Source organism: Eublepharis macularius, chromosome 11 (assembly GCF_028583425.1).
Source record: "Eublepharis macularius isolate TG4126 chromosome 11, MPM_Emac_v1.0, whole genome shotgun sequence".
In the NCBI taxonomy this organism is placed as follows: domain Eukaryota; kingdom Metazoa; phylum Chordata; class Lepidosauria; order Squamata; family Eublepharidae; genus Eublepharis; species Eublepharis macularius.
In genome coordinates this window covers 54,192,897-54,205,308 of record NC_072800.1, presented here as the reverse complement: position 1 = coordinate 54,205,308, position 12,412 = coordinate 54,192,897, and the positions used below count along the sequence as shown (strand labels likewise).

General features: G+C 43.7%; 1 protein-coding gene across 4 annotated transcripts in view; it reads left to right on the top strand.

Moving 5' to 3' along the window:
* BZW2 (basic leucine zipper and W2 domains 2) overlaps positions 1-12,412 on the top strand; it is a 70,349-nt gene that overhangs the window by 27,126 nt on the left and 30,811 nt on the right. For all 4 annotated transcript variants that reach the window (XM_054990802.1, XM_054990800.1, XM_054990803.1 and 1 more), the window contains exons 2-3: positions 9,177-9,241; positions 11,266-11,442. In XM_054990802.1, coding sequence (XP_054846777.1) covers positions 9,184-9,241; positions 11,266-11,442 — 235 coding nt within the window. In that variant the 5' untranslated portion in view covers positions 9,177-9,183. The remainder of the gene's footprint in view (positions 1-9,176; positions 9,242-11,265; positions 11,443-12,412) is intronic.

Genomic DNA, 12,412 nt, shown 5'->3' with positions numbered 1-12,412 from the left:
TCCCTTCCACTTCTGGCAGACCACGAAAACGAAGCTGCTTCTCCATGTGTTTAGTTTCTGCAACTGACATCCTCCCCTTCACCAGCCTCATCTCTGTTTGTTGCGTGTCTATTAAATTCTCCATCGCGTCTTCTACTGTTTTAACTCTCTGCTGCGTTCCTTGTAATTCACTGCTAATCGTTTCCACACCTTTTTTCACTTCTGACAGCTCCGACTTTACTGTCTGTGTAACTTCCTTGACCTCTTTAATAAGCTCCAATTTCGTGTCCTTAAGTTCTTTCATCATGTCTATAAGTTTTTTGTCCAAGTTTTCTATTGCCGATTGCCACTCTTTTTTCGACATCGTGGGGCTTGCTTTAGCTCGCTCCCACGAATCTGCTCTCTTCCTCAGCTCCGTGGCGTATAATTAAACGTTTTCCTTTTTTTTAAATGTCCCAATCTTTGCCAAAATTAATTTTTTATATCCAAAATGTCGGGCGTCTTTTCTCTATGGTTTCTCTATGTTATTATAATCCAAAATGGCCTACTTCCTCTTCCGCTGAAGCCACGACCCTTCCACTTTCAAAGATGGCGATTCCCCACTTCCTGTCCTTTGGCAAGGGCCGCTTCCCTCCAGCCACTCTATTGTTGTTACGCACTTCCTGTCTCCCGTCTTCCCACAGCAGGTCTCGCGATGGTGTCTTTTTCCCACAGCTCCAAAACCACAGGTATTCAAAACAATAGTCCGATTTTTGTAATAACTTCTTTAAACTTAGTCTCTTTTAAAATACAACTCCTGCCGAGTCTTCACCTCCTTTTCACTAGTCTGTTGCAGTTTAAAAATCTACTTTCTTTCCTCTCTGTTTTTATCAATCTGTCCCGTTTCAAGAGATAGCGATCTTTACCTTCTCTCCAGCTTTCTCGGGTTGTAATCGCTGTTTCGATCTTAAATTCTCCTCTCGACTTCCCTCCCCGATCGAAGCTTGGGTATGTAGGTCTTATGCCAGCCGAATTGGCCCCAAAATTGCCGCAGAGATTATAGCCGACCCGTCGCAAGGTGGGACCTCAAGGATCGGGGGGGAGACTCCTTGTGTAGAGCCCCCCCTCGTCCGAGATCTAGCTCACCCTAGGGTCTTGAGCGTTCTTTGCCTGCTCCCCGCCTGAGAGCAGTCGGCCGCGGGTTATTTTCACCCCTCCGGCCGGTTAAAACGGCAATCCGGTCAGCTCCACAAATGGAGCTGCGTTCGACCTCCATGAATCCCAAACCGGAAGTCCATCTGCTGGATTTCTCAATGAAGAGATCATAAACTCCAGACAAGCTGCCTGAAGGACTGCTTGTGTGTTGCCGTCAGTCTCCTCCTGTAATGTATAGATGCAGGGAGCACATTATTAGTTCGTCTGAGCCAACACTGACATCTCACATGGCTAGTAGCTTACTTATGAACTGTGGCCTGGTCTACACATACTGTCATGGGCTGGGCCCACCCAAGCTGGTAGTCCAGGTATTAGCACGAAGCCAAGGGGTGTTCAAAAGTCACAAGCCAGGTCCAGTCCATAGTCAGAGCACAAGGTTAATGCCAGGGTTGCCTCCAGGATCCAAAAAGCCAAGCCAAGTCCAGTCCGTAAGTCAGAGCACGAGGGTATCAAGTCAAGGTGCAGGCAAGAGCAAGACACAAGGTACCAGGGAGTGGTTGCAGGTAGTTGACACGTTGCTTCCACTCCTGGCAGTTGCTCCTGACTGGCTTTTATAGCCAGGCGTGATTTTCAGCCAGCTGCTGGGGCTCCATCCTGATGCTACTCATCATCACTCTCCAGCAGCTGGCGTTGGCTCAGGAGACGAGCACTGCGCCGTCTCTCCTGCAGTTCCAGTCTCTGGCGCTGCCTGCGGCGCTCTCTAGGTGTGGGTGAGCCTGGGGGGGGGGGTGGAAGCCCCTGGCTGGGCTTCCCCTGTGGTGCTGGCAGTCCCTGACTGAGCCTCCCCTGTGGAAGTTCCTGGCTGAGCTTCCTCTGTGGTATTGGGGCTAGAGGGTGCTGGTGTCTCAGCTGCTAGCTGTGAGCCTTGATCAGCCAGCAGCTGCTGCTCATGATTGCTGGCTTCTGCTGAGTCAGGGCTAGGGCTGGCTACACAGAGGCTCTTCTTCTCCTGAGGAGTCCTGGCTGGCTACACGAGGCTCCTCTCCTCCAGAGGAGACCTCACTCTCAGACTGGGCTATGACACATACAACAGTTTGAGGCACTAAAGACCTGTAGAATGGAATGTATTACTTCAGGCTGCATTTGTGCAACAGATGGAGTATACTTTTCACATGCCTTATAGTTGAAACAAGTACTACATGCAAGTCTTTTTCTCCTTGATGTGCAATTTTTATATTTTATATTTCTGGGAGATTTTTATATGACCTAACACTCCCCAGCCAACCTGCCCAGCATGTATTGTGAAGACATACAGCTTGTTTTAACACCTCAGCGTTCTACTACTTTGTACAGCTAGATGCATGTGTAAACTAGGCCTTAGTGAGCACTGTAGGACATGCCTTGAAATTCTCTGAAACCCCCAGGGGCATCCTGGCAGATCTCTTCAGCAAATAGGCCAATGTAGAACATGTTTTCTGAATTGTCCTATGACATTCAATGTTTGGTGATTTTTAGAATTCTTCTATGTAGTCTTTAGGATCATTAAACACTCTAGGTTCCATTTCGGGCTGATAAGGGTTATCCTGACTGTAAAGGCAATGGCATAGTTTCATGCTTCAGAATGGCTTCATTTACGTAACATGGGTTCAACTCACTCTGGAGAGTGTTTGCGCACGTGCATGCGTGTGTGAAATGAACGTTTTTATCCCACTCCACCTCAAGTGCAACTTATCCTGTTGAGTGTATTTCAGGTTGAGTGAGGATTTGAATGTGGATGCCCCCTGTCTAACCATGAAGCTTTTCTGGCACCATATGTAAGGATGGCTACCATCTATTATGATAAAGGAATGCAGGATAGCAAGGATACCTTGATTAACACTCAAGCAGGCCCTGATCTCAGATAAAACATTCCGTTCTGGGAAGGAAGAAAAAAACTTCTCAGATTTCAGGCTGAGAGGATATAAGTTTCCTTTATGGAGACAAATGGACAGTATTCCAGCTGCTAGGAATGGGCAAGATAAATGTCTATTTGGATATCCTGAGTTATGCCTTAAAAGGTTTTGAGACATGAGCCTTGATTTGATTGCAGAAAAGGTGCAAAACAATTTCATGGTAGATCAAAGGGAACCCAGCTGGGACAGGCAGGGTTAAAAGGTCTGGACATCTTGTCAGCCGCTAACCAGGGAGCAACGGAGTGAAGTCTATCACGATCAGCCTCTTTTTTGCAAAGCACCCACGGGCTTCTGTCCATTCCAAGGAAGGGAATTTTCATTTTTATCCCACTGTTCCAACGAAGAACTCAGACTAGCATTTGTGGTTTTCCACTACTCTCTTCTTATGGCTCTTTTGGTGCCATTTTTGTTGTTGAACAGCAGGATAAAATTACATTAAATAAGTAAGCTTGTCTGATCCCTGGGAATAGCTCTCCCACACATCCTCAGTCCAAATGTTAGTTGCATGAATAGGTTTTTATTCACACTGATTTTTTCTTAATTGGTCACTTTTTGGTGTATGTTTTTATGCTTCTCTGTAGAACAGATACAGACTTCTGATTTTAGATGCTTGAAGTGTATTTGTATATTACTGCTTACTGCCCTGCTGTTTAATATGTCTTTCTTGTCTAGTCTTTATTCCTCCTTGACCAATGCTTCAGCAACGACTTTATAAAGCCTGGCCAAAGCAGATTAGAGTGCAATGCATTTAAAGCTAAATATAGAAGAAGGCTGATCCTATTCTCATACTGATAACTTCTGGAGTGATAGCTGTGTTTTGTACTGAAACACAATTGTTAAATTTGCTACAGCTAGTGAATTTTGGATTTTGCTTCATTCTTTCATTGCTGTGTTGTTTGAAAAGCTTTATTTATATACTGTGGAAAAGTTGTCTCTCTTAGTTGTCCCTCTCCTCCGCTTTACCTGTCAACCTTCAGGTGGGTCCTGGAAGTCTTCCGGAATTTTCAACTGATCTTCAGATGATAGAGATCAGTTCCCCTGGAGAAAATAATTGCTTTGGAGAATGGACTCTATGGCATTATACCCTCTTGAAGTCCCTTCCATCCCCAAATCACCCTCCTCAGTCTCCACTCCCAAATCTCCAGGAATTTCCCAGCCTATCTTACTTCCACCTGTGACAGCCAGTTTGGTGTAGTGGTAAGAGTGTGGGACTCTAATCTGGAGTACCGGGTTTGATTCCCCACTCCTCCACTTGAAGCCAGCTGGGTGACTTTGGGTCAGTCACAGCTTCTAGGAGCTCTCTCAGCCCCACCCACCTCACAGGGTGATTATTGTTGTGGGGATAATAATAACATACTTTGTAAACAGCTCTGAGTGGGCATTAAGTTGTCCTGAAGGGCGGTATATAAATTCAATGTTGTTATTATTAATAGATGCCTGGACAGTGAACAGAATTCTGACTCTATCCTGTGGGAAGGCTTCATTTGTCTGGTTTCCTTAATTTGAAATATACTTGTAATACTCTACTATTCTTGCTTGCACAGGAGTAGGGAGATCATTTTACATATCTTTCAGCACTGCAAAGTCAAGCAGCTGGTGTCTTTACTCAAGGACTGGGATGTGTTGTTGACACCAGCTTCTTGTGAGTTTAAGCTCAGACTGGCTCCCAGAGTTGCTGTGCTGTTGTGTGTCTCTGCGTTTTAATTTACCTGCTTTGTATTGTTTGAACCTCCTTGTATTATTTGAATTTTTAAAATACCATTTTCAACCAAGCGATGAGCTCCCCTCTAGGGGAAGCAAATGTATAAAAATCACCCTTGTTGCTTATAAAAATATATTGGAAATTTATTTTCTCTACATTGATTAAATTTGGCTTGCCTTATTAATTTTTGAAATGGATTAGAATTCTGTATTCATCCCCTAAATCTAGGGTACTGATCAGTGGTATTTTTTCTGTACCATTTCCTCTTGAAAGAGGTACTAGCCAAGGTTGTCCTCTTTCTCCTCTCATTTGTTATTTACATTTTGAACCTCTGGAGTGTGCTGTTAGACAAAGTAATAATATACATGGCTTTATACATAATTCTTTAGAATTTAACATTATTTTATATGCAGATGATCTTTTATTATTTATCTCAGAACCTCAGTCTTCCATTCCTAAATCAATGAATTTGATTAATAATTTTGGTGGTCTATTTGGTTATTCAATTAATTGGATAAACTCAGAACTGATGCCATTGGGAGACAGTATATCACAAAGTGTAATCGCTGAGGAACATTTTGATGGTGCCCAGATGTTATTAATTGTCTTAGAATATTGATTCCAAGGAATATAAGGACATAATTTCATTGAATTTTAATAAATTGATCTTGGATATATCCTTGGATTTGGATAGATGGACAACCCTAAACTTGTCATTATGGGGTAAAGTAAATACACTCAAAATGAATATTATACTTATGTTATGCATGCAATCCCTTTTTATTTACCCTGTAGATATAGTCATAAAATTAATACTTTGTTTTGGTAGTTTATGTGGGGTTCAACACCACCCAAGATTTCTTTAAAGAGGATGCAACTTTCAATTAATGAAGGGGGATTTAATCATCTGGACCTTAGTGCTTATTATCAGGCATATTTGTTCAATGTGTACAAATTATTGGGATCCTCACTTGGAGTATCCATCTTTGGAGGCCTCTTTTTTGGAACCCTTTTTTAAGTGGAATGCATTAGGGTCTACTTATGTTAACATGGGTTTTGTTCCTCCAAGAATTTCTGCAGCTAGTGAAATATGGTGCATAATATCACAACAATATCAATTTGCCCCATTCTTGCTAAACTAGCATTATGGTCAAATCCAGATTTAAAAATTGGGAAGCAATCTTTCTTATGGAAGGCTTGGACAGATAAGGGATTTTTTTTTATACTTCATATCAGTTGATACCTAATGATGATGAGTTCTTGTCATTTTTCCAACTGAGGTCTAAATATGGTTTGCCAATTTCTCCCAAATGGGAATATTTATAATTGCAACATTTGTTGGTGTTGAAATATGGCCTGTCATCTTTGAGTGCTTCAGAATCTCCCCCACTTTTGGAGATGCTTATTGAATCAATACAGAAAGTGAAGTCTGCGATATTTGTATATAAATATTTGAGGTTGTTTAATAGGGTAGTGTGTAGGAGCAGGGGGGAATCCCCACAAACAAAGAGATGTTTCTATACTATAAACCTAACATGGCCTCTTACAACCCCTCAGTGGCCTATTGGGGCAGAGGCATTCCTGAGTCACGTTACCTCTGATACAGCGGTCAGTGCCTAGTCCTTCCTTAGCAATTGCAGCTGTGAGCTAGACTGGATAAAGACGAGAAAAGAGGAGGCCTATTCCTCTTCTGTTCGAGCCAAGCTTTTTGGTGCTGAGGTGGAAAAGGATTAGAGCAATTACATGAATAGGGAGAAAGAGGTGGCCCCAGAAGTGACCTCCGAAGACATGCTGATCATTCTTCTTTTATGTCTTTAGGTTGGAGGGGTGTTTTAATGAAATGGGCAGTCTGGTAGTTAAAGGCCCCCATTTGAACATTAACTGCCCATGCAACATCAACAGCATAGCAACCTATAGGGAGCAGCAGGAGTGATTGCTTACTGCATCAGGTATAACATATTGGGAACTAGGGTTGCCAGGCCCCCTCGATCTCCCAGCGGGAGACTTGGACCTGGCTCTTACCTTGGAGGAGCTCGTGTGTGCATGCATGCGCTCCTGCAAGCATGATGATGTCACTTCTGGGAGTGATGTCATCACGCAGCCCCCGTTTGGGCGCTGATCGGGCCCGTTGTGGGCCCCTGTGGAGCGCAGGAATGCTACCACGTCCCACAGGGGCCCACAACAGGCCCAATCCGTGCCAAAATGGGCCCAATCCGCACCCATTTTGGCACGGATCAGGTCCGTTTTGACGTGGATTGGGCCCATTTTGGACCCCTGTGGAGCGTGGGAGTGTTCCTGCGCTCCACAGGGGCCCACAACGGGCCCAATCCGTGCCAAAACGGACCCGATCTGTGCCAAAACGGGCACAGATTGGGCCCATTTTGGCGTGGATTGGGCCCGTTGTGGGCCCCTGCGGAGCGCAGGAATGCTCCTGCGCTCCACAGGGGCCCCGATCCAGGCCAAAACAGGCCTAATCCTGGGGCTGCTGTGCGTGGGGGTGCGCAGCACTGCAGGGGGATGTGCATGGAAGGTGCGTGCCCCCCGCTGGCCAGGTAAGTGGGGGCGGGGGTGGGGATCTCCCACCCCCGCCGGTGGTCTGGCAGCCCTGTTGGGAACTACTAAAAAGGACTGGATGGCAAGGATGCCTTCTTATCTAGTACTTTGAGGGTGAGGGGACTAATATTTTTAAAAGCGTAATTCCAAAGGATAACGGTATACCTCAGTATTACAGGGGGGAGCAGGAATTGATATTAATTCCAATGATGTGTTTAAAATCTGTCAATTAGTTGCATATGGAAATGATGTACATAATAGCTTAGATTGACACATTGTTATGTAAGAGATCATGAAGTTAATTTTAAGTGTGCTGCAGTTATTCTCAAATCCTGATGAAGTATCGACTGTTCTTTATGTTTCAATTGACTCTTCTATTGAAATTTCTGTTTCTTGGACAGTAGATGTCCAATGGGTCAACTATTCCAAGAAGCAATCAATCACTTTTATTTTTTAAAGGGCACAATTAACCAGAGCATTTAGCAACATCTTAAGGACCTTTCTTTTCATACTGTACCAATGTGATTTATATTTCACATATTCAGCGTGCTTTTTATGTTATATTATTACAAAAGCCCTATAAGGTAAGATGGTATTATTTGGCAGACAGAGAAGTAAGATGCTGAGAACTAGTAGTGACTGGTGACTTGCTTAAGGAGATTGAGTTGGGGAAAACTCTATGTAGCACTTTGTTTTATTTTACTGTATTTGTACCTTACTTTTTGGACAATTATCTTCCAAAGTCGCATCAGTAAACAGAGGCATGCCTTACTTTCTCATATGAACAACAAAGCTTATGAAATACAAAGGAAGAGCAGTAGAGGCACGGACATGGGGAGGTGGCGATTGGTGACAACGTGACATTATTTCTGGGGGAAATCACCAGAAACCTAGAATGTCATCACGCCTCTCTAGGAATCACTGGGCTTAGCATAGTGTTTTCAGTGATTCCTAGAGAGGTGTGATGCCACTTCTGGATTATCCCCAGAAATGACACCATGTTGTTGAACCAATGGCCATTTCTTTAAAAAAACTTCTCACTGCTGCTTAAAGCAGCTGCAGGAAATAGGATCTGGGGGCAGGGGATCCCCCCCCACCTCTGGCATTCTTCTCCTGGCATTCTTCTGGTATGTGTGATTGGATACCAGTACATTAATGTCTGGAAAGGACTAGTTCATGGAGAAGGAAGTAGAATGAGGACTGAGAGATCAAATTGAGATTTTCAGGCTGAGTTTGAGAGGGAAGGTGCAGCAGCAAAATTAGACTGTATTTGTTGGAATTTGTAGAGCTGGCATAACCATCAAAATGTGAGAGCAGTTAATAAATGGGAACTACTTGGCAGGCGCCAGGACAAGGGTTGCCAGGTCCCCCGAGTCCAAAATGGGGGCAAGGGGCCTTGAGTCACGGGTTACTCACTTATGTGCACACAGGCATGTGTCCCCTGGTGATTACATCATTTCTGGAATGATCTGAAAATTGTGAGTTGGGCTGGGGTCTGTTTCTTCAAAAATCAGTTTGGCATGACCCATCGTTTCCAGGTTGCACCAGAAGTGGCATAATTGCTGGGGCCATGGGTGTGCACACTTTTCACGTGTGCCTGTCAGCCTGCCTCCCCATTTTTCTGGACACCTCGCCCCAGCCTGATGAGAAGAAGTGGATGGTAGCTTTGCCCAGGGGATCCCCGCTATAGCAGGGGATATGGCAGCTCTGAGTCAGGACCCAAAGACGTAACACATAAATTAGTCATAAACTTTATTTTATAGAGCACATGGAGCAGGGTTTTATTATCATATCTTTGGTATTAAAATCTGTCTACTAAAAACTGTATTCTTAATATTTTAAACTTTCTCCCCCAGAAATTTTATGAATAAGCATCAGAAGCCGGTGCTAACAGGCCAGCGGTTCAAAACTAGGAAGAGGGGTAGGCTTGATATTTCCTTTTCTTTGTGAAATTTGCTGTAATAACTTATGTTTTCATAAAATATTGCATTTTGGATGAAAGTCAATTATTTGCATTTGGAAGCACATCCCTTCCATTTTGCAGTCTCTTTGCTGGCTGCCAGGTTTTTTCCAAGATCTATTCAAGATGTTGCTGCCTAGCTGCACATATTTCTCACATTATGAGCCCGTGTATCAAACCCACTCACCACAACAATGCCTCTCCCCCTCCTCCCAATTAAGATACAATCAGCTGCTGCTCATTTGCTGGCTTTTCAGTACCTTCAACTGTGTGAACAGAATGACCTCCTTGAGGAGGTAAGGAAGGCAGCTGCTTTGTTGGTATTTCAAAGGGCCTGTAAAATGGAATAGTCGTTTCTAGAGTAACTACGAGCCAAAACACACGTTAAGAAAAACCTAGGTTCAGCACGTGTTCTCTTACCTCAAGGTTTGCCGGGATCTGTAGGCGTCCTGGAAGCTTAAAGTTTAGCATTTACAGAGCAGCAAAAAGGGAAAGGGAAATACAGGAGCCTGTATTTTAAGCTTTAAGCTTCCAGGACGCCTTTAAGCTTCCAGGACGCTTACAGATCCTTTAAGCTTCCAGGACTTTAAGCTTCCAGGACGCCTACTTTAAGCTTCCAGGACTCCTACAGATCCCGGCAAACCTTGAGGTAAGAGAACACGTGCTGAACCTAGGTTTTTCTTAACGTGTGTTTTGTTTTTGTTTTTGTTCCAGGTTGAAATGGGCTTCGGGTGGGGCAGGGCAGGACAGGAGAAGAGGCATAGTGAGAAGGCAAAGAATAGTGAAAAAACAGCACCTTCTTGTGTCAGTTCCAACTATTGCCTGTCTATAGCACCCAGCCATGGCTGAAGGTTGTAAGAGAGGCCCTATCCAAGATCATAAGCATTGATTTCTAAAAATAAACACATAATGGTATGTGTTTCTAGAAATACTAAATATTTAAATTTTTATTCTGTACTCACAGAAGAGTCTATGCAGTTTAAAAGCCAATATGTTTTTTATAATTAAAGCAACAATTAATTCTCATGTTTATTTAAGAAATATCTAAATTATGTATAATTTTCATTTAAGCTGATCTCTTTTGCCTTGGTGATTTAAAAACCAATTTAAATCAGTCCACCCTGCAGAGTTTCATGCTGTTTGCCAAGTGACAATTAAAATGAAGAATTGATAGTAAAATATGTAGGATTCATTGTCTATCAGTACTTCACTGGAAATGTAATTAGTAAATATAATATGGGAACTTCAGTAGAAGAGGCTTTTATAGTTGTATCCATAAAACCTTCATTGTCTCAATAAAATACTTTTTCTTAAATCATCAGAGAAACTTAGAGAGCAATCCTATGTAGTTATACCAGTATAAGCCAATGGAAACCAGACAGTCATTTACCTTGAGGAGTCTGATACACATTCTTTTTTTCTAGCAAACCTAATATTTGAGGCCTTTCTTAAAGGTGCAGGAGCATAAAAGTCCAATATAATTAAAAGGAAATCATTTAAAATATTGTTGATCTTGCATTTGGGTGAGTAGGAAAATTGGTCATGAGGAAAGATCAGTGGCAAGGGATATTAATTTTTTAAAAATTCTCTTCATTTTGGAGAAAACGTTTTTTAATTGAAATATTGTCTGACTCCCCATCACTAGAAACTGACCGAGAGAAAGGCATAAACATTCCTTTTTCATATAATCCCCATCCCAAATTTAACACATACCAACTTTAATTATACTGCCCCTGCACTTAGTATGTTTAGGAGATCAATGCCAGGAAAACTGCCAGGAAATATTCCCATTCCAAAAGAATCTACTTCCTGTTTAAAAGATGGGCATACCTTCACTACACTGAGGGACTCTGAGTATAAGGAGGAAAAGCAAGGACTACATAATATCAGTTGGTGTTCATCCAAAAGATGTTCTGAAAGCAACAGAAGACTGTAACTAAGTAGCCAGACTTCATACAGTGATCAGTGATAGTTGTCTGCCCTAGATGAAAAAGAGAAATTTGAACCCACGGTCTTCAGGGATACAATTGTCCAAGGCCTCAACGAAGCTGGTGACGACCTGGAAGCTGTAGCCAAGTTTCTGGATGCAACAGGATCAAGGCTAGATTATCGTCGCTATGCTGACACACTCTTTGACATCTTGATAGCTGGCAGCATGCTGGGTAAGTATGTCAGACTGTAAGTGTTAACACTTTCGTAGCTAATACCAGTAACATGGCACACATACCATCTTGGTTTCATCTCTCTGGCAACTAATATTAGTCTCATTCTCTTCTTGATCCTGGCATTATTTCCTTTTTTTTGCATATTGTTAAACTGTATTTAACTGTATTTGACAAATACGTTATAATAATGCTGTCCAGTATGACACCTCAGATTAACAAACCATTAGATGTGATGAGACAACATGACACTACAGTGACCTACTGAGTGAGATCCAACCAGCTGTTGGACTGCCCCTGGTCTGTGTCCGAGTCCCAGGCTGTGGCCCCCACCGGGGTTGCCTTATCTAGTTTAGTTGCAGGATGGCCTCGGAAAGGGAAGAGGAGGGGATTCCAGTGTCACCTTTCTTCCCCCCTCCAATGCTGTGCCCTCCCTCCAGCCAGAAGGCAGTGGTCCACTCTTCCTCCCCAGCCTCCATTGGTCCAGCTGAAGAAAGGCTCCCCTGGGGATGTCCCAACACTGGGCTCCCCACTTGGTGTCTCTCCATACTGATGGAGACTGCAGTGGGCTCAGCCAGCCCTCCTCCTGCTGCAGCCCAGCATCCGAACCACGTGCCTGGCTGATGCTTCCTGCACTCTTGGGCATGTGGTGGTTGCATCAGGCTTCTCCATGGCTCCCTCACATCATAGGCTGGCCCAGCATGGCTGGGTGGCAACTTCTCACATGGCCCCTTACAGTGCTACTCCTCACTGCCAGCCAGGCATGGGGCATTTGGCTGCTCCTCCTCTTCTACTGCCACATCTGCCTCCAGGGCATGTGGGGACAGGATGGTTGGCCCCAGATACCTGCTTTTTTGCTCAATCTTGCCCAGTTCTCCTTACTGCTGTCACAGACCCACTGGACCTTGGCTTCCCCCAGTTGTCAACTCTTCCTCTGTGCCAGGTCACAGTGCAGTATACTGTTTTGACC